A 23,333-nucleotide genomic window follows, 5' to 3' on the forward strand; every position below is an offset into this window, starting at 1 on the left:
TTTTCTAAACGTTTAACGAATACAAAAATATAATGAACATTATAAAAACAAAACAAAAAAGATAATTTTATGCAATTCTTAGCGCGTCTTAAAAATTTTCTAGTGACACTATATACTTTCAGATATATATGAAAATCAATGTGAAATTATAAAACCTAGAACGATTTCTTATTAAAATTGTTAACGATAGATATAGATAGGTGAATACATAATCTCAAGGATTAATGCAACTATATTATACCCACTTATCATATACTCGTATGTATGTTCCTACATCTAAGGCATTTAGTGAATGGACAAAATCCCTGAAAATATTTAGAGACGAACAAATTATACTATATTTGTTATAGATGAAACCGGTAAAAAATCATTCACTTAGACTGAAATATTTTTATTTGCAGATCTCATTAAATTATGTAGTACATAACAGACATAATTTAAAACTTTCTTCAAGTATAAATTAGTACACATAGTATACGCCTCCTGTAAAAGTAGTAGTAAGTAATAGAATATTAAGAGTACTATCCTTAACTAAATTATTTTAACGCTGAGGATTTTTAACTACTATTGAGCTCAACTTCATTAAGTACATTTTTAATAGTCTCCATCTATTCCAATGTTCACAGAAATGTTTTTAAATTTGCATATGGTAAAATAAGTTTCTGTATACTACTAAAGTCTATTAAAAAGTCATCAAATTTATCGTGAACATTTCTTCTTTCGAATGCTCCTTTAATATCATAAGATAGAGCTCTCTCATTTTCTTTTTCTACAACTCTAAACAACAACCTCTTTACAGAAGCCAGATCAAAATTAATCAGTGGGTTGTTATTAAGCCACCTCATCTGATAAATTCTACTAGTGCTTCTAAGACGCTTGACCGCAGACTTTTATTACGCGGAGTATTCAAAATCAATGTTCTGTGGCCTAGCTGCTGCTTATTTACAGTGAGACATACACATGTACGATAATGCTATTATGGATCCATCAATGTATGGCGAACACCACAATTCATTCTCTTCAGAGACTGAATTCATATCTTATGAAATCGTAATATTTGCGAATTATAATTTCGCAATTTGGAATTTACCTGAATAAATCAATGTCATTTGGTTAGATAAAAATAATGATAAAACTTCTAAGATAATCTGTTTCTAAAGAATAGAAGAAATATAACGATTACCTGCAAAAATTTAGTGTTACCAATTAAATTATCCGAATATGGAAGTACACATTTTAAACAAAAAAATACTGTGTGAAATATTTCAAACCTATTGGAATCTATTCGGATTTTCAAGATTTTCGTTAAATTTTCAAATATTTCACCTAAATTTAAATCGCTGATTTTATTGATCGCTCAGCCTAGAATATCGCGGTTCGAAGTTTGATCATTAGTTTCATCATAGATTTCATCGTTTAAAAAAAAAAAAGTTGTTATTTGGGAATTAAGCTTTGAGATGAGAAATATGAGAAATCGGTAAACATTAAGTGAGATGATAAATTTAACAGTCATAATGAATTAGTTAAATAAAATATATCATTGCTCTTAACGATTACAGTAGCTTTCAACGAAAACAACTGGGATTTTGTCCAAATATTTGTAAACTCTTTCAAATTTGTGCTTTTTGTAATTTTTCTTTATACTCATATAAAATAGTTGATAAAGTATGACCATTCTTTTGCCGAAAATAAAGCAACACAATTACACTTATAGACATTCTATACACATGCTCATTTAGAAATTTATTATTTTCTTGTGCTTGCAATTTTTTAGAGTTCAATCCTACAGTTCCCAGTTAATAGATTTTACTGCACTGGTGTTTGTTAACTATATTCAATAAATAGCAAATATACTTAAAAAACACACCAAATTCACACTGGTACAAAAAAGTAAAGTTCAAAGTTCATTAAATTGTTGTTTTCGTCAAATAAACAAATATTATACAGACATATTTAAATAAAATAGTTTTATGCTATTCATCTATTTAGTAGTAATACACATATACCGACAGAACTGATTAACTCACAAACAAAGCCGATAAATAGTAAGATTAAATAATGTACCCACACATATATCAGAGAAATCACAGTCAGAAAATAAAGAAGCTTGACTAATATAGCGATTACTTATTGGATCGTTTCACTGTTAACAAATAAAGAGAGAGTTGTCGCTTCAAAGGAACTTTTCAGATTAACGTTCATAATTAAAACGTGAAAGAACTTCAACCAAACGTACCAAAATTGTGGTATCTTTGTCACACGGAATTTATWTATTTCATAGCACAAGTATGCTAATAATTTCCCCTTGAGTTGTAAGCGATTCTAGACCATTTGTTCAATTCTTGTTTTGCTAGTCCTGTAAATAGATCCTTCAATATTTTCGACGGTCCTTCAATGTCTGAATAACGAGTTTTAAAATGCCTTCAGGTTAGGCTAGGTCGTAGAGCTGATCCCCGCTCCAAAAGTGACACATGCAACTATATGGGCAGCTGTGAAGGCTGGTACTTTGTGATATCCAAAACTAGAGGAAACGTTTTGGGCCTATACCAGATTTGTGAAGGCGACTATTATCAATCCCACTAACTTTGCCAGGTTTTCCGAAAGTGAGTCTACCGAGACGTTTTAACATTAGTCCAGTAACAACTGGACAGTTGAAAAGAAAGTGTCTAGGTGCTTCCACCCCCCCTCTTCCATAAAGCTTTGGTGACTTTCGCCCGGCAAGATATGAAACCTCACCGCATATAAGCTTATTGGGCAGTCTCCAATCAGAATGCCTACCTTGGCGGCGGGATGAACATTGCTTACAGCCAGTATCATGTCTTGATACAGTCCATGCTAACACCGACACCTCTAGTTACGACCCAAAACAGGTAGCAGTAGTTAATTAACCACATGTAGTGGCTGAATTCGGCAACTTCTTGCAACCAGAAGAATAAGTAGTTTCGCGCTTAGTTTAAATCTATAAATTGAATATTGAGACTAGTTTACAGAAACCACAAAATTTATATAAATGTGGATACCATACTAAAATTAAAAATTTTCATCTTGAAATAATGTATGTAGATATTATTGAAAATTAGATTTTTTTTCATTGCTACAGCAAATTTCAGTAGCTTAATTGTTTGCTCTGAAACATGTGTTGCCAAATATAGGCTTGATCTTAGTTAGCAGCTTTTTAAATATTAGAACAATTTACTACACACATACACACCCATTGCGGAGAAAAAGCAATTAATAAACAATATTTTGTATGTATATATTTTATAAAACTTATTGTTGTTTTATCAATATACATAGATAGAATATTACTAGCAATATATATACATATATATCTTTGTAGTCGTATAAACAACCAGAATGTATTGTAGCATACTATAAGTATGTAGATTGATAGATGATATCTTTATTATAGTGCAGAGTGCTAATATTTTTGGAATAATCTTTATAGATGTGCAACTGGCGAGGCGTGGCCGAACATTATGCTGGCGTGCCTTAAGGGGAGGCCATGCGATGAAGAGGCCGACAAGGGCAACGAAACATGCGGGTCAACGCTGGCATATGCATATTTTGTATCATTTATATTCTTTTGCTCATTCCTCATGTTGAATTTATTCGTTGCCGTTATTATGGATAATTTTGATTATCTTACAAGAGACTCCAGTATATTGGGTGCCCATCATTTGGACGAGTTCGTTCGTATATGGGCTGAATATGATCCAAATGCGACGTAATTATCAATTTAATATATCTATGTGTATTTACCTTTGTTTCATTTACTCACTTTGTGTACATTTTTTTCAACTTTTGTTCATAACACCAAACAACAAAACAAAAAAAAAAAAAATAGTATTGATTAAACAAGCATACATTTGTTGAAAGAGTACATATTTGTAGGTTTATTTTACAATACTACTGTGCTTCTTCACTTTCGTTATGTTTCGTAGTTTTGAATTTTGTACCAATTGTCAGTGTCATTTTCTTATAGTTCATAACTTATTTCGACGTTTTAATGTGAGTATTTCCCCGCCCCTCTTGTTTTCAAATAAGTAACAAGCATTTCAGTGTTCACACTTAAATTCTTAGTTCAGCTGCCATATGGGTGGAAATCGATTGGTTACTTCGATTACTGTAAGACTATTGTAAAAAAAAGGTTTTCGAAGAATTCGGGAACACTGGCGTTTAAGGTTTTCCAGCTGGAAAAGGCAATAGAAAAGCCCCAAATGTTATATTTATTACTTTCCAAGTGGGCTAAATTTCCTCTAAGCCGCTATAGGTATTAAAGTGGACCCTGTAATAAAAAGTTTCTTCTCCTGTACCGCTTTTACCAGTTCTTAATACCCTAACTTAATGCAAGTCACAGCAACTTACCCCACAAGATCTAAATTACCCTGCAACGTCTAAGATAAAATATTACCCGATAAAATCTAAGAAACCTTCTTTGTTTTGTTGCTAGTTGCAAGTTGATGCTGTGCTTAAAGAGCATCATAACATAAATCAATAAGGAAATTAAGCGGATCGTCCAAAAAATTGATTGTTTGTAATGTATTAATCTGCCTAATAAAGTTTCCCTATAGATCAGCGAAATCTTCTGATAACTCGAAATATATATGTTTTCCACCGTTTCGCTGTGATGTCCTTAAAGCATAATAATTGCAGTTTTGAACTTCACAAATTATTAGTTATGAGCTCATTTGTGGCTTCGTTTAAATCATTATTACATATATATTTAATAAGATTTTGTTTAATGTTCATAGATATTCATATCATCTCCCAAGATTCATTTTCGTTTCTTTTTTAATAGTCATGCATACTGCAGAGCTTATGCAAGCCCCTACTCTATATTAAATGATTATTACTTGTTCGTATTTGTTTCATATTAAAAAATAAGTGCAGAAACAAATGATTTTACTGTTATATGTCATTGTGGCAAAAGAAACATATACTTCAAGCAGGAGGTTTTGAAGTATCACCCTTCACTAAACATGCATAAAATAACTAAACAAGAATTAAGTATTCATAGTATATATTATTATTATAATGAATATTTCTAAAAAGCTTGCTACTTTGCGTGTAGACTTACGGTTAAGTTTGTATATTTCTAAAAAGGAATTTTTATAAAGAGAATTGAATTTCGCTAATTACTCTCAGTTGTCAAAATCTATGATATATCTGGTATAAACGTGCTATTCCCTTTCTTTACTGAGGCTTACCGGCTTTTGACGAAGCTTTCACCTTCTGTTTACATACATACATATGTATACACATCTCTTAGTGGAGTTTTTTTAACGCTGATGATCACAAAGCCAGAGAAATCTCATTGCCATAAGCTTATTTGCAATTATCTCGCAGTTGCCATAATTTTTATATTTTATGTTTGTATATCTAAATATTTATTCTTGCAATACATTTCGCTGTTTATATCTCTTGTTATGCTTTTAAACGCTTAGTAGTCGTAAGCATCAAATGTATAGTACAAATGATGTACCTTTCTGTTTTCAAGTATTTTGTAAATCTTTTGTACTTTCGTCTTGAAAATACAACGAAATTGATAATTCCAAAGAAATTAATTACTTTTCTTACTTATATGCTTTTTACGAATTCAAAACACATCCAACCGATCCATTCAAACCGAAACTGAATTGAAAAATCACTTCAATTGAAACAAAAATAACAAATTGAAAACGAAAACGAAAACGAAAACGTAGTGGTAGAATACATCATACGGAAATGTATGATATGTTAAAAAATATGGATCCTCCGTTGGGGTTCGGTAACAAATGTCCCAATCGCCTCGCCTATAAGAAACTAATACGTATGAATATGCCGTTAGATGACGAAATGAGAGTACAATTTACAACGACGCTTTTTGCGTTGATACGCGAAAATTTGAGCATTAAGATGCGATCTGGTGAGTCTTCTCCACAAATGAGAGAATACAAGTTGTATGCTGATCTTGGTACCTTAAGTCGAGTTATCGATCATTAATATAATTTGTATGTTCGTAATACACGATGATATGGTACCGATTATATATTAACTATTGAAAAATTCTTGTAGCCAAACTGACGTAACGCCACCTTGTATTCTGTCTATTAAAGCTTTTTATTTTCAATAAAATATAAGGAAAACTTTCTAAAGAAATGTACACTAATAAGTTCATTAAATCATTTATTGCACCTATAGCGGAGGAAATGGATCAAGCGGATATGGAACTTAGGGAAACTATAACGAATATTTGGCCTTTGCAAGCGAAGAAAATGTTAGATTTGCTTGTACCACCCATAGACCAACTGAATAAAGGAAAGTTGTCAGTTGGCAAAGTGTATGCCGGTCAATTGATATTGGAGTCGTGGCGTACGACGCGGTTCGGACAAATCGATTCTGGCATGCCGGTAAGTTGTTGCAATCAAAATTTCAATTTTAACAAGATATGTATATTTTTTATAAAATCGGTCGAAATCGAAATTCACATATCTACTATATTATATAAATACGTTTATAATAGTAGTTGGGAGACGGGGGTATATATTAAAGCATACAAATTTCGCTTAACATAAGTATGTATGTAAGTAGGAAAATGTTCAGGGCCGTTTAACTTTAAGCAACTGTAAATATTTAGATACGCAAAGAAATCACAAACAAAAACTAAAAATTTACCCAAAATCAATTAAAAACAAATGTTTTCAAATGTTTTATTTGGTTTTTGTAATTTATTGCTGAAATTATTGGTTCTATTATTCTCTAGAACTACTTTTATTTTCTTTATGATCACAAACTATCTATTGCTCAACTCAATTCAGTTGGAGATGTGTGCTTTTTGAATATCAATAGATTGTTGGCCGCCTATATATAAATACACATACGTATGTGTATTAATAGAAATTAAATAACTATTTATAAATCGATTGCTGCAAGTTGATTGTTCACGAATTTATGGAAAACGCTACAGATTATCATCAAGAGAGCGTTTACATTTTACGGGAACTTTGTAAATTGAAGAAGGAAATAACATCTAATGTGTGGTCGTGACAAATTCAAAAGCTTGCCAATTGTCCAGTTTGACAAGTGCGTTTTAAAAGTATTACCACTTTTTTCTTTTTTGGGCACAGTTGTAAAAATCAATTTGGTGATGAATTTACCTTACATGATATCTAAAACACAATAAGAGCTATGGGCCATCGGGACCCGGCGCTTTGTTATTATTCAGACTTGTAATGGCTATTCGAACTTCTTCATGGTCGGGCAATGGAACGTCTGCTTCATCGTCATCGATTGGGGAATCGAGTCCACCGTCTCTTGATGTTATGCTTTAACTGCCGTTTAGTAGGCTGGAGAAGTGTTTCCTCCATAATTTCAGTACGTTCTTGGCATAAGTCGCAAGAGTATGCTGCGGCTTTGAAACCTTTTGTTAGTATTTTCGAGCATTACTCTGTCGGCTAGCTTGTCAAGCTGTTCGTACTCATGCATTTCGGCCTCTCTCTTGTTGTTGTCTGCAAATGCGTCTCGATTCGCAGCAATTGATTAATGTTTTGAAAAAATACACATATTTAACTTAAACTGATTCATTCGTGTATTGCAAATATAAAATAGAAATCTTACAATAAATCAACGGTCTTTGACATTCGAAAAGCGCTACACGTTGTCCAATGTCAATTTGATATGTACATACTTAAGTATTTTACTTAGTTTGGTTTTCTGAAGTCACCAGTTGACGTTTGCCACCCAATGTGTATATATCTTAGGTAGTGAATATATAATGAACGAAATAATTGCACAATTCTAAATTTAGTATAACAATAATCAAGGCAATTAAAACGAATTGTATCAAAAAAATATAAAAAATAAAAATATATATATTTTCGATAATTGTATAATGCAAACCATTTCTTTTCACTTACTTGTATGTAAAATGTGTAAACACATTTTAAAAATGCAGAATTGGAAGGAGGTATATACTAACATATACAAATACATCAAGAAATATGCATTTTTAGTTCAGAGTTTATAATTCCAACGCCCAACAATTTTCTATTATATGTTATTATAATATTATATGTTTTTGTGTTAAGCCGTTAAGAATTTTGAAATTTTTTTCGTTATAAATAGTAAGGTTGTTTGTTCTTTTAACACACTTCTGCAGATAACCCAATTCTGTAGGTTTCGTTATTATTATTCCGTATGATGTATGTTAGTTCTGTACTTAATGACCATAGCAAAGTAATTTACTGAAATATTTCTTAAAATGCACAGTGTTAAAAGTAAAGTAAAAACTATCTTTTGAAGAAGTACTTTATATATAATATACGACTACGTTAATTTCTAGTAATTTACATGGGAACATTTCGTTAAATAGTTAAGTTGACTAATTTAAGAAATTACTATTATTCACGTGTTATAAATATGTTGGTAAAGTTATCTGTAAATATTTAACTTTCGAAAAAATGTTTGTTATAAAAACTTATTGTTTTTATTTTTATTTTTGTTCTATATTAGTACAGTATAAATTAGCATTTAAAGTTAACCATTGAATTAATATTGCAATTGTGTTTTGTGTGTTCTTTTATCGCAAAAAATTTACATCGCGAAATCAAACGAAATCGCATTAAAAAATGACGCACCCAAATACTCCTTCCTGTATGAAAAATTTGTGATTAAAATTCATCGAATTAAAAAAAAAATATATATAAAATTTCGGCACATCGTTCCAAATATTCAGCGGAAAAAGCGCCACACTGAAGACGAAGAACGCTTACCAAGCCCAACAGCCGACGATCAGCCGGTACATTCATGCCCCAATGGTCTTTTCAAGTGCCTATGCTTTTCACCACTGACTTTACATATAACTATGCATTTTTTAGACTCTTGTGTATATACATATGTATTCCCAATATGAATAACTCCCGCATATATACTAAATAGCCATACTGGAAATATACCTTCTCTAAACGTTTTGCTAATTATACATATGCTTAATAAACACTTACATACTTACCTTACTATACTTATACATACGTATATATGCCAGCAACCTCAAAAATCGATGTCTTATGAAAATATATACATATAAATAATTGCCCCTTCTTACATTTTAAATCTAAAGTGTTCTCTTTATTATAAAACATAAAAATATCTATAAATATGCATATAAATATCTTCGAATAGATTCTGCTACGCTTCTTACTTTGAACTGCTTCTTAAAGAATTTCATTTATATTTTTGAACTAAGAATGCCAACAACAACATATTGAATGGTGTCCTTTTTACCAAGAAAACTTCCACCTGCATTTTGCTTGCGTACTTGTGGCGACTGTGCTCGGGCCATACACACACTCGTATAGTAAACACACAAATATTCAAGGAAGCATTAATTTCGTTAAGCCATGTACATACCTACATATGTATATACAAACCTTTCTTCATTTTGTACCCTAGCTCGGAGAGTGTGTTTCAACGCAAAATATTACCAAGTTCTGGAATCAGAACAATCCAAAGTTTTGTATTTTGAACACCGCACAAGTTGTGGTTTACTATTTTTTACTGAATCGGCCAAATGAAAAAAACACCAAGTACAATACAGATATTTTGCGTTTGAAATGAAAGAATTTATTAAAGCACATTTAAATGCACATCAATAGTAATTAGATACCACGAATACAAACACAATACTTAGAATTTCTTACAAACTTTTAATGGATTCTACTTTTACTCACTGTGAAATAATAAATTTTTAAATCAACTACTACATATTTTTAGATTTTTTTGTTTTGGAATAACAAAAAATTGAAAATATTTATTAATAATTGTATATACCTATATTATACTAAATATTATATTTATATGATAATGACTCTTTATATACCTAATTTGGGTCAAAGTCGTAACTAATCAGGAACGATTTAGCCACCTTGCGAAAATTTGTACTCACGTCAATACCAAAACCCGTTAAAATATGTTATGAAAGTAAGCTCTTTGGTCTAAAATGATGAAGTCGGTATGCTCCTCAGAAACACTACGGCTTTTCGTTCGTCATTGACAGAAATAAACTATTTAAGAAGCCAAACAGATTTTTTGCAGATTATCTCTTAGATCCATCCGTAAAAAGTTTAACAGTGTGATAACACACGATGGTGGCCAATCGATTGGTCCAAAGCATGAAATTATCTGTTCACCGAAGTGTTTTCTCAATAGAAACTTTGGTTGATGCGATGTTTGGGTAGTGACGCCTTCTTGTTGAAACCAAAATGTCGCCGAGATCACGAGCTTCAATTTCAGGTATCAAATGATCGGTTGTCATGCCTCGATAGCGGTCGCAATTGACGGTTACGTTCTCACAGACGTCATTTTTGATGAAATGTGAACTGTTGATTGCAGCGGCCCCCAAACCACACCAAACCGTTGTTTTTTCAGGATAAAATGTCCTAAATTTCGCAAATTTTGTTTGTTTACACACTGAATGATCCAAAAACAGGCCTTATCGCTATACAAAATTTGGCTCGAGGTCGTCGGATCTTCTTTTTTCCAAATATGTTAATAGAGTAGTTCCTTCATTTAGTCATATGTAAATTGACGGAAAACAAGAATTTTTTGACCAGTAACGCTAAAAAAGTTAAAATCTTACCCAAATTCAAATGTGTATTTATTTGTAAACCGTCAAATTTATAAACAATATATTAAGATGTGAATTGAGGAACGATCGCTTGTTGCGTTATGTTTAGCAACAATTCATTTGTTGATTTGGACCCACAGCAAAGAATTTCGTTTTATTGATGCTCCCTCACTCTGAAATTATACTCATATCAAAAAACACCGAGCTCCACGACGTTTCAATAACAATTAAGATAATTCTCTTCAAACTTATACAGATGTAGACCTCTTCCAAAATTTACATTACAAACATGCGAAGCATTTGTCGGTGTCTTCCACACTAAAACAGCTAAACAAAAACGAATCACCCGCCAACTGATATCGAAACTTTACTTGTTCCTTTTAAGGGATCATGCGGGTTTTTACAGCGAAAAAAAAAAAATTCTACCAACTTTCTCATATAATTAATGAATTATTTTCACATTTCGTGGGTATATCAAAGAGCAGCATTTAAATAATATTTTGTGAATTTTTCATAAATTTTCGAAGAACTCATCTAAAATCAAAAAACCAAATTTAGTCGGTTAGTAGATCGAATTAAAAAAAGGATTTGGAAAAAAATTAATTTTTGGCAAAATTGCAAACAATGCAGTATAATTTTATGCCTACCTCTTATTAAGAATTGCCTTAAAATCATAGTTGTAATCGAAAAATCTTATGACCAATCACAAGGTCGTCCGATTTAGAAGAACTGTGAAAATTTTCAATAAGAACCCTTAACTAGTCTGAGAAGTCGTCACCACGATCAAATATTTAAATAGTTAGGCGAGTGGCAGAGCCTGACGGATTCTATCTCTTACAATTTTATTGCGATTGCTTTGAATCTTTGGGAAAATATTCCATTCATATTAGTATTTAAAAAATATAAACAGACGTGAAAATCAACATAACCTCTTAGCAAAGTAGGCATACCCCCAGTAGCGGTGTTAGGGTAGGGCGCAGTTGAACGACCGCCCAGGGCGCCGGTCAAAAGGGGCGCCGCATTCGCCCCCTAGCTTATAGTTCGAGGCCTGCTTAGTCGTAAATTCCCTAAATTAAGCGGATTTTTCTATGTTAGCTACACTTATAGAAAAACACATTGTCTATCTCCTTTTAACTTTTTGGTTAAAAAGACTTTATAAAAGAGTTCGCTGATAGAATGGCCAGAAAAGTAAAATTTTATTAGTGTAATAAATAGTTATTTTTTATAATAAAGAAATATTTATTTTAATAAACGGTAATTTCATTAAATGTTTTCCCTTTTTTCGAATGGGTTTGAAATGCAGTTGGAGGGCGCCGTAGAAATCTCGCACAGGGCGCTGGTAGTGTTAAAACCGGCACTGCATACCCCATTGCTTCCGGTAGTTTTGTGTGAATTAGTTATAATGTTATAAGTGCTTCATGCTCAACTCCACGAAAACTGAAAACCATTATAAAAAAATTTGATTCGTTAAAAAAAAATATCAGACCGCAAAACCGTTCCATAGCTTGCGCACTATAAATGGTTTAAAAATAGTTTAAAAATTACCTCTCTAATGAGAAATATAGTTTAATTAAAATACATCAAATGTATTACAAACTTTTATGTTTATTTTCAATGTTGTTATAATAAGTTTGTTCGATTCCACGAAGACTTCCAAACTTTTATTATTAGATGGTGAAATTTTTTTTACAAAAATATACATAATTTTGTTGCATTTAAATTAAGTATCTACCGTTTATTTTTCCAGTAGTCACAAATTACACCTAATAGTTATAGTTGTCAATTTAAAATTAAGTTCATTAGTAAAATAATTTTCGTTAGATATTGCTATGGTCTCCATATTTTTCGAATTATTTCTAGTATACTATCACATCTATTTATAATCGTACTATGTATGTATTCGAATATAATAACTAATCACACTGGTTCGCTAATTAGTTGATTACATATACATATAAACAATAACAAGGCTAGATTCAAAAAATATTTATAAATGCTTATAGCAAAGTAAAAACAATTTGGCAAACGATTGGGGCTTTCAGCAAAGTGAGGAATCCAGCAAAGATGTCCTATATTTATAATTAGTTTCAATTCGAATAGTTTTCATTTACTTCTATTATAATTTTTGACTTTAATTTACTTATGGTTGCATGTAAAAAATACTTATACTTTAATACTTGATTTTAGCATGAACTTTCTCGTTTTTTGAAATTATATTCTTCTATTGGTAACTCACACTGTTTGTCTGAAAACACTTCAAACTAGTTTAGTCCAATTTAAACTTACGTAAACAGTTTTCTAGTGCTATCAGCATGTTTTTTTCTACTTTAAAATATAACCATAAAACCGTAACGATAAACAAGCATTATGTTATTAGTACATATGCATAAATAAAGTTCTTTTAACAAAACTAAATCAGTTTTTGTAAATAAAAACAAAAATAAAATAATAAATTGCTTGCAATAGTTGAAAGAAAGTTGTGTTCCATGATTTATGTGTAAAGCACATAAAACTAGTCAGAAGATACTTTCACATCCGACACTCATTTATCTTTTTTAGGCCTAAGCATTTATTTATTTACATAAAAAATATATACTTTGAAAGTATTGTTTTGAATGCAACCTAACGATTTTTCATCTTATTTACTTTTTTGATGCCTTTAATCATGAAAACGAAAAAATTCAAATACTTTTCTTATTGCTACTTCACCAATTTAACGAATTCACCCACACACGTCACCACGCAAAAATCTCTTTGTATACTCGTATTACGCATCACAAAAATTCAAATTGTAAAATATGTATAAAATGCGAAAATACTTGTAAATCAATCAAACAACAACTCAACCTAAAATGCTGTCCAAATCGCATGGAATGCCACACCGCACCGCACTGTACCAAAAACACAACAAAACATTCATTTATGCTTCGGATCCATCCCGGAACTTTACGTCCTTAAATCACAAATCACAAAATAATTACACATGAATATCCATGTATTGTTCGCATAACAATACATAATAATGATTAAATATACAAAATGAATCATGGTGGCAACGTATGACCTATTTTGGTAACAATTCGCAAAACTGTTCAAAAAATACACACAAAAATAGAAACAATCGTTCTTCAACTGCCTGCTCGATATGGCCGCACTCGATAAGGGCGGATCGCGCCAGGGTTCAATTAGCTACGAAGCGAACGGCGACGGTGGTGCCAACTCACAAACGCACTTATTAGCAAACACAAATCATCATCACCTGAACGGTGATGCCGAACACAACAGTTTGGCATCACTGGCTCGCCGGACTACAATCAAAAAACGTTCCGTTAGGTAAATTAATATTTATCCAATATGTGCTTGAATAAGTGTGCATTTTATTTAATTTGAAAATACAGTTCTTACTCAGACAGTCATATACATTCGCTCATTTCACCACTCATCTCTCATTCACCGTAAATTCCTACAATTCAGCCATTGTTTATGTAAATAAATTCCTTCAACAACTCTTTATACTTTCTTCTTCTTTATGGGCTTAGACATCGCTTACTCGGTTATAGCCGACTGCTCCCACAACCCTGCGGAGGGGCTTTTCGCCATCTCACTATACAACCTTCAAACGGATGTTCTTAGGTTATCCATAGGATACTTGCTTAAGCCATATGTAAAATAATCGTTTCTGGCCACTCCCAAGTTAATGGCACTCAGAGAACTTTGATCACATGCGTGAACTTCTACACACTTCTCTATCCTCTTTATACTTTACACATACAAATATATGTGACAGAAGGTTTCTAGCGCTAGTGTATGCTATATGTGAAGTAATTATTGTATATAACACAAAATCGAGAGAAAAGGAAGGTTACTTATATTACAATCAAGAAGCATTTCTATCACAGAGCTCTGATGAGTTCTCAACGGTTCTGCGCATACTTATTTCCTAAACTGTATACACATTTGGTCTACTAGTAAATATGTATCGGCGAAACACTTACATTATAGAATTGGACAAATAAATAAAAACGTCGGCCAGAGATGAAAAACCTCTCGAAATCTGTAAAGATTAAACATCTTGACCAATAATAAATGTAAATTAAGTTAGATTTAACAACAACTTAAGAAACTTTTTTTGCAATATATATACAGATATATTCAAAAAGTAGGATTTCGAGATGCTTCTTTAACTTAAAATTACTCTACCTCTCCAACTCCATGCATCAGTCGCCTCTTATTCATTGCTCATTTCACTAATAATTTCTCTAAGTTCATATACATACATAACATATTTGAACATAATAATGCATACAACACTTGGTACTATTATACGTCATATGTATTTATATGCTGAAATACATACTCTGTTTCTTTCAATTTTTTAAATAATTTCAGAAACAAAAAGGTGAATAAGTTTGACACACTTCCAGTGGTAAAAGAAATTTCAATTTTTACTAAACTATTCTCGTACTGTGTATTTGGATGTATGTATGTTAAGACTAAGTGTGCCATCTACTTCTTTCTGTATATAAATATGCACATGTACATATACGTAAAATGTACATACGTACTAGTATATACTTACTAAATAGGTACATATGTGCATAGGTGTAATGAAATATTTTCTTTTGCCAATTATTTACATAATCTACATACGAGTTCTTTAATACCTAGTGTACATTTGTTATCATAATTATGTACTGAAATATATATGTATATGCATAAATACTACTTTGGCCTTAGCCGTCCAAATTGCACAAACCTTTTACTTAGCCACAAGGTAAAGGTCTAACTCTTGTATATATGTTCGTACGTCGTGGAATTCTAGAATTCAATGTTGTTTTTGTATTTAAAGTAAAATTATTGCAAAAACTGTCACTTTGTGATATTGGCAAAATGTGTATAAATGTGTAGAGAACGTTAATTTTCTATAAAAATTTTTAAAATAGATTAATATTAAGGTAAACGCGCAATTTTATGCTCATGTTAAAAGGGTGATCGGGGACTACGACTCAATCGAAGTGCAAAAGTTCTGTATATACATACATAGGTATATTAATATGCACCATACATAGGTATATATATAACCTTGCTAAAACTTTTTAATTACATATATTTTTTTAGCGTAATCTCCGGTTACCCAAAGCATGCTAATTTTTATATAGAGACTTTGTGTAAAATTAAACTGCGGTTGTCGCTGAATATATTCAGTGGCGGAATTCACACGGAGTCAACGATCACCTATTTTACAGGGTTTGTCCGGAGAGTTATTGGACTGATTTTATTCCGCTACGACTGTACTACGGAACGTGTGCGCACCCACTGGATTCGGTAGAGAGAGTTCCTAGTTAACGAACGAGCGACAGGACAAAGATTTTCGCGCGACGGTGAGTGGTGCAAACTGAAAATGCAGCGTGCGTTAGAACAGAGGTACGCGATTAAATTCTATATGAAACTGGGCAAATCTGTGACAGAGACGTTTGATATGATCAAGCAGTTTTACACAAATGTTGCTTTGGTAAAAAGCGGTGTGTTTCGGTGGCACCAGATCTTTTTGGACGTCAGGGAAGAGGTCGTTAATAAAGACGGCAAGATTAGGAAATCCAAAGTAGAAACTATGCTTCTTGTCTTTTTTGACATTAAAGGCAAGATGAATTTATTCCTCCTGGACAAACTGTCAAAGCCAAGTTTTACGTGGAAGTCCTCAACAGACTCAAACGAAGGGTCAATGGGGTCCGATAAAATATCGCAGCCGATAGGAAGATGTCCCGCGGCAACGCCCCGTCTCGCATCGCCTTTGTTGTGAACAGCTACCTAACCATTCCAACGCTTCCGCCGCCGCCCTACAGCCCAGATGTGGCCACCCAGAAGTTTTTTGTTTCCATGCCTGAAAAGGCTGATGAAATTGCTCAGCTCTCAATGGTTATTCCGTGACACCTTCAATGCATGGAAATCGCGCTTGCAGCGCTGCATCGCCGCAGAAGAAGCCTCTTTTGAAAATGTTTAAAAAATTGTAACGATTGGTTCTATAATTTTTTTAAATCAATTCAATCCTATTACTTTCCGGACAAACCCTGCATTCTTTTGGCTAGCGTAATGAAAAGTTTTTTTTTATTGATTTTGTGCTAATAGACAAAGTAAGCAAGGATCGAACAATTATTGCCGAATTATCACAGACCTTCGTATGTGATGTGAGAGCTCACATTAAAAAATCTCTGCTCTGTTAAAATTCCTTAATACTACATGTGAGAAGGTTGGGTTAGGTTAGGTAAATCTGGGAGGCCCATAAGCCATTCATAGACCACTATTGGTCCTTTGCGACACCATATACTGAGCCCCATCAGTTGTTAAGTTCATGGGTACTAGTCATCCTTTACAATGCCTATGCTTGACACGAATTTTAACAGACAGTGCGACCTCACTATCGATACCTCCTCCAGTGGAACATACCGCAGCAAGCCCAGATGCTCATAGGGTTGTCTTCGTAATGCAAGAGAGATCCACTATTTCCCTGGTGCCCTGTTTCTCGATCTGTCAGCTCCATGTGTTTTGGGAAACTTACACACGAGTTTCCATATATTTCCACCATTACAACTTGCCATTATAAATGTCTGTAAAAACCACTTTTGAATCCTTCAGTTTGTTTTATTTGTACCAAATTTTTGTAAGAAGGCTCGTGTTATAACAACTTCTCTAAAAGAGCTCACTCTTTGTGTTATTTTTATTCATAATAATGTAAAAGTGCACTGATTATAGTTTGGCAATAGCCAGTAATATCGGAATGACCTTTCTTTCATAGCAAAAAGGTCAAAAAATGCAGTGCTGCTAATAGAAAGGCTTCCTGTCTTTCGATAATACCTTTACGATAACACAGGACTTCAGAAAACAGCAACTCTGAGAACATTGAATACCAAGCATTTCATTTACAATTCAATTTAACTTTATTTAACGTAATTTTAAGAGTCCATGATGATATTACATGTTTTGCTAACTTAGTAAGTTACTCACACATATTTTTTCGAAGTATCGAATAATAAATAACATTTAGCGTACACAACAACTCACGTTTACATTAAATTGCATCCGTTAACACTACACAATGTCAAATTTACACAAATTCGTTTGCCAGTGTATGAATGCGATTAATAAAGTAAGGGGCCATTAGTCCATTGTAAGTGCACTGATTCACCTACATAATTGCGTAATTGTCGTTTGTGGCAACACATTTGAAAACTACCACACCATCTTGTAGAGGTGCATTTGTTTTTAGCAATCCTTTTGGTAAGTAAGTCACACACAAACACACTGCAGCTCTATTTCCTAATTATGCACACGCCACATACCACAAGCCACACGCACATTGCTATGCAAATTCCTTCGAATGCATCCTTCTTAAGCCCAGCAAATGCCTTGCAATCCTGTTGATTTTATTTGTTCCTAGCATTAACTAGTTGCATGCACTTTCCTAGGTCTGAAGCAACTTCTTACAACTTCTTTCCACTTGCATTTTTCTCCATTGATGTGTGTTCTTCCAATGCTATAAAGAATTGGAATTCTTTAGTTCGTTTTTTAGTTTTTAATTAGAGTGGTCTTCTTTTCGAAATCATTTTAGACGGCCATTATTTGTTGTTTAATTTTTAAATATAGGACAGAGTGTTAGATGAGCAAACAGTGAATAGTGTCACAATCGAAACTAGACAAAATTTAGCGCTACAAAAAGTACTACTAAGTATGAAGCGGAATTATGATCGAAACATTGAGTAATGAAAAAATTTAATTGATATATTGTTATAAGTAGCGAATACTCACTTATACAACTGCTACATGCATATGTCGCAACACCTATAGAACATATACATATATGTATCCCGCATTTAACTTATTGAGTACCCAGTTTTTGAAATTTACGTTAAACTTATTTACATTATATGCAATATATATATAGCGATATCTGATTACATACATCTGTATGTACCTTCTTGCTTAGATACCATAGCTAAATACATAACCTTAAATAAATTGTGTATTATATATGTAATTCCTTCTTGCCAATGTAATTTCTGTATCAGCTGTTGTAGAAGAAATCGCTTTTATTTTTGACCACACTTTACTCACATTTGCGCTCTTGATAATTTCCGTCAGATGCTGGAGCTGCAGGATGCCTCGAGACATCCATCGCAGGAATCCTTAACCGGTGCCGATGCTGGTCATTTACATCCTGGTCACGCGTATCACAATGGTCATCATCGTCGTTCGCCAAGTTTAAGGTGAGTGCAATATTCTTGCTTTTTAAACTGAAAATATCCGCAGATATGTCTAATGTCTATACAATAAGGTACTTACTCAATAAAAAATATTATTAACTCAAATTGAAAAAATTTTACTGCATTAGACATAACGGATCTCCATTGGCCAGATCTCCAAGTCCTAGACGGCGAGGCCATCAATACATACATCATGATATTGGGTTCTCCGATACCGTATCTAATGTTGTAGAGATGGTCAAGGAGACCCGTCATCCTAGGCACGGATATGGACATCCGCGTTATCCAAGAGGTATACAAATAAAATATTTATAATTTCATTATATTATGTTTGTGTTTTCAAATATGCCGTTAATATACACTTTGAATAACACGTTTTTTAAATACAATTAGCTTACAGTTATATAACATTCTAAGTTGCCGACGCTATCATATATTTGTATTTTTATACATAACTGTATGATTATTTTTTGGGTACGGTTTTTGTAGTTCTACATTTTAGTGGAAGTTATTTGTGTTATGATAGATAGCTTTGTGTTACAAGTATGACAAAGTTTGAATTCTTGTTACTTTAAAATCTAGTATATATATATGTACAATATAACAAAACACATTTAGATGTTACTCAAGGGTCACTCACATACAAGTACGGTCGCAAACGAAAGTAAACACACATTGTTAATATTCTCAAGAATTCTCTAACAAAAAGCTCACTTTTTTTCGGAAATTTTTTCGAAAAAGTGTGGTTTCTGTTTTCCATAGAGTTTCTTATGGCGTAGTAGTACAGATCTAATGAAAATACTAGAAACGGAAATTATTCCTGCGCGCTAAACGCACCGTTTCACTTTTCTTAAGACTTCAGGAAATAAAATATATTTGCATATTGAAAGTTTGATATGAACAGCAAAGTTTAGATATCACACGCCACAAACTTAAGCTGTATTTTACTTTAAAACTTTTAGTCCTGTGTTTTTTCAGCTTATTCCATCATATGAATTTTGAGCAAGGGAAAATATAATATAAAATGCGGACCAACCGATAATTAATGCTTTTATTTAATGGACTGCTATATCGCTTACATTTCCGAATGCGATTGGTTTCCCGCATTCGTGAAATTTTTTGGATGTGTTTACATCTCTGCTTTGTTTTCGTCCTTTAGTTGTAGTCTTCTAAAAGTTGTTGTGAGCCAGCAAGTGTTATTTTCTCAAAAATAAATTCAGTTATTACCAATTTTTTCCTTTTCAATTAAGATATCTATGTGTAGATAGATATTGATTGCAAACCGAAAACAAAATTGTCTTGTACGATAACTGGAGGAACCAAACTGCAAAATTTTAAAATATTTTGAATTTCTTTTAAATATTAAGAGTTGCCCAAACAAGCTAAGCAGTTTTCTCAAAACATAAATGATATATATATTTTGATAAAAAAGTACCCGTAAAGTGCAAAAATATTTAAATTTTCATCAAAGTTTATTTTGCCGCGTTCAAAGTGATCCCCACCAGATGGAATACACTTATCCCAACGAGTTCTGCAGATATCGTAACACTTTTTCTAAGCACTTTTTGGTATAACCTTAAACTCTTTCATCGAATTTTGTTTTATCTCTTTCTATTCATTGCGTTTTTGTTTTTGAATTGGGTTACAATCGTACTCTTTGTGAAAAAATAAACATCAGCTTTATCTGGACGAATCGAGGAGAATATGTTTCATAGCCAAAATATCCACCAAAATCATTCGAACGGACTCGTGAGAAAATTCGAGCTCCCTTGCCATCTCACTAACATTTGCCTGACGATTCTCAAGCACCATATCCCTCACTTTTTAATAATTTCAACAGCTGAAGAGGTCGTCCAGAACGAGGTATGTCTTCAACGACCTCTTGACCGTCACCGCAAGCCTTTTCCAACGATTCCGCGCACGAAATTTGGTTAGAAATACAAAATTTGATACCAATTCATTGTTCGATATTTTTATCCATTGTGAAAGTTGCAACGCATTGATGTCTACCGGCTTAGGGGATCCGGACCCTCCGGAAAATCACAGATTTTTTAGATTTTTTTTTAATGTTGAATTTAACCAATCCGTCCGATTTTGTAATAAATAAATACATTCATGACGAATGCAAATTGATTTTTTATGTTTATTTATTGGGTGTATAATAGTTAAATAAATTGTTGAAAATACATATAAAAACAAGGTCCTGTACAATGTTCACGATTGCAGGCGCAATTATATCTAAAAAAAAATTTAAAAAATATTATTAATCGTTGGATAGTCGTTATTTCGGTTTGAACATTTCGAATTTCGAATTTTTCCTTTTTTCGACAGGTTTTCGTAGAAAAAAATGGGTAGATTTCAAAAATAAAAAATAAAAGCGCGATAGCGAATGACGTTAAAAATGTTCTGTTCAAATTTGACCTAGATATTTTCAAAACTCTTCTTTTGAGAGTGGAAAGATTGAAGTTGGAAAACTGCCCACTCTGTTCCCTATTTTAGAAGAAACTCTGTTGCGACCGTAATAATTTGAATTTGGATTACAAATTTTGAGAGAATGTATACTATCCCATAATGCAACAAAAAATTTGATATTTCGAGAATTTTACGCAGAGACGATAAACAATTTGAAAAGTAATTCAGGACAGTTCTACCAACCAAGCAAATTATACTCTTTCGAAATAGCATTTACGAGGGGAATTCAAATTTTAATTTTAGGGTACTTTTTGTCACAATATATATTTTTATACACGTCAAACATGTTATCAAGTGTACATTTCGATATTTAATAGTAAAATGAAATTTCTTAATTTTTATTGTAAATTGTATGTTTAACTCTATCATAACCGAATATCTCCCAAATGATGCAATTTTTTTACAAGAAAAAGCATGATAAGTGTTTTAAAAATAAAATTACTCACCTGAAAATTCATAAATAAATGTTTACTCCACATATACGGTACATTTTAGTACACATAGAAATTCATCTACATATATTTATGAAACGGTAACAATATTACTTACTAAATTTATCAGTTCAAACACAACCCATTTTCGATTTAGGTACTCTTGAAACAAAAATAAAAATTTGTCTATCAGCAAGCTCCTGTGCAATTTATAATTTCTTCAAATCCGAACTCCCACACATGTTCATTCATATATAAATTTATTTTCATGATTTGTTGGAACAAACACAATACTCGGCAACAAAATTGAAAGTTGGGACTTATTGATTTAATATAAAAACAAGAAATACGTTAACTTCGTTTGTACCGCATGTAGAATACCCTTCACAATTAAAAAAGTTTCTATACAAGAACTTGGTTTCATATATTATACATGCCAAAGTGAGCTAACAATTGCTTTGGACAAAATCCAAGCGAAATTTCGTGAAGATATTTTCCCAAAGAAATCCTAACTTGAACTTGATTCCGATCGTAGTCCAAGTACTAAAACAAATGACTTATATTGGGTTCGAAAAAGTCTTTCGTATTTTGTCAATACATGTTGTAACAGTCGTATATCTCAAATGCTACCAATCACATTGTGGCATACCTATAGTGTTAAAAAGGTGACATTTTAAGCTTCAATTAACAAAAAAATAAAAAAAACAAAAAAAGTTATTCTTTGCTGAAATGAAAAGAAATCCAACAATTGCTGAACGAATGGTAACAGAAGAGGAAAAGGGGATCAAATACGACAATAATGTGCGAAAAGATCATAGTCAAGCGTGGTGAAACTCAAAAAATGGTCGCCAAGCCAGGATTGACGCATCGAAAGGTTACGCCGAGTTTGTGGTGGTATTGGAAAGGAGTCAGCCACTATAAGCTGCTCCAACCTGGTCAATGATTAATTCTACATTTTACTCTCAGCAACTGATGAGATTGGAGCAAGCAATCGGAAAAAAACTGCCAGAACTGATTAAGAGAAAGGGCTTCGTCTTTCATCAGGACAACGCTAGACCAAACAAATCTTTGATGAGTCAGTAAAAACTGGCAGAGCTGGGCTGGGAAGTTTTGATGAATTCACCATATAGCCCTGAACCAATGCAGAACTCCCTTAATGTAGTAAAGTTGGCTTTAAGAGAAGCCTGTGAAAATTACTTGTCGCAGTTTTTCGCCGAAAAACCAAAAAAGTTTACACCGAAATTATAATGTGTCCAGCGTAAAAATAGCAAAAAGTGATCGACCAAAATAGTACATATTTGGGTCATTAAAGTTCATTATAAATAATACAAATAAGTTGAAATTTGATTATAAATACGAAAAGACTTTTTCGACTACCAAAAATTTCGAATTTCATACAATTGAAATTTTCGATAGAATGACAAAAAGTTAGTAAATAGGTTAGCTGTAAAATTGTATTTTAGAATAATTTAGTGCAATATAATAAAATATTGATTAAATTTCCACGTTGATAATCAATATAATATGGGGTCTAGGGCAACTTTCCCCCGATTTTATTCTTGTTTT

At 32.5% G+C, this 23,333-nt stretch overlaps 1 protein-coding gene across 4 annotated transcripts in view; it reads left to right on the forward strand.

The window, feature by feature from the left end:
- The window catches only part of LOC108977647 (voltage-dependent calcium channel type A subunit alpha-1), a 120,527-nt gene that overhangs the window by 91,548 nt on the left and 5,646 nt on the right, over nt 1-23,333 (forward strand). For 2 of the 4 annotated variants that reach the window (XM_018947427.1, XM_018947428.1), the window contains exons 23-28: nt 3,449-3,727; nt 5,706-5,908; nt 6,184-6,392; nt 8,717-8,779; nt 18,743-18,867; nt 18,993-19,156. In XM_018947427.1, the coding sequence (XP_018802972.1) occupies nt 3,449-3,727; nt 5,706-5,908; nt 6,184-6,392; nt 8,717-8,779; nt 18,743-18,867; nt 18,993-19,156 (1,043 nt within the window). The remainder of the gene's footprint in view (nt 1-3,448; nt 3,728-5,705; nt 5,909-6,183; nt 6,393-8,716; nt 8,780-18,742; nt 18,868-18,992; nt 19,157-23,333) is intronic. The other 2 variants (XM_018947430.1, XM_018947429.1) reach the window with 1 other exon arrangement.

This window comes from Bactrocera latifrons, unplaced genomic scaffold (assembly GCF_001853355.1).
Source record: "Bactrocera latifrons isolate USDA-ARS-PBARC rearing strain unplaced genomic scaffold, ASM185335v1 scaffold_93, whole genome shotgun sequence".
Taxonomy (NCBI): Eukaryota; Metazoa; Arthropoda; class Insecta; order Diptera; family Tephritidae; genus Bactrocera; species Bactrocera latifrons.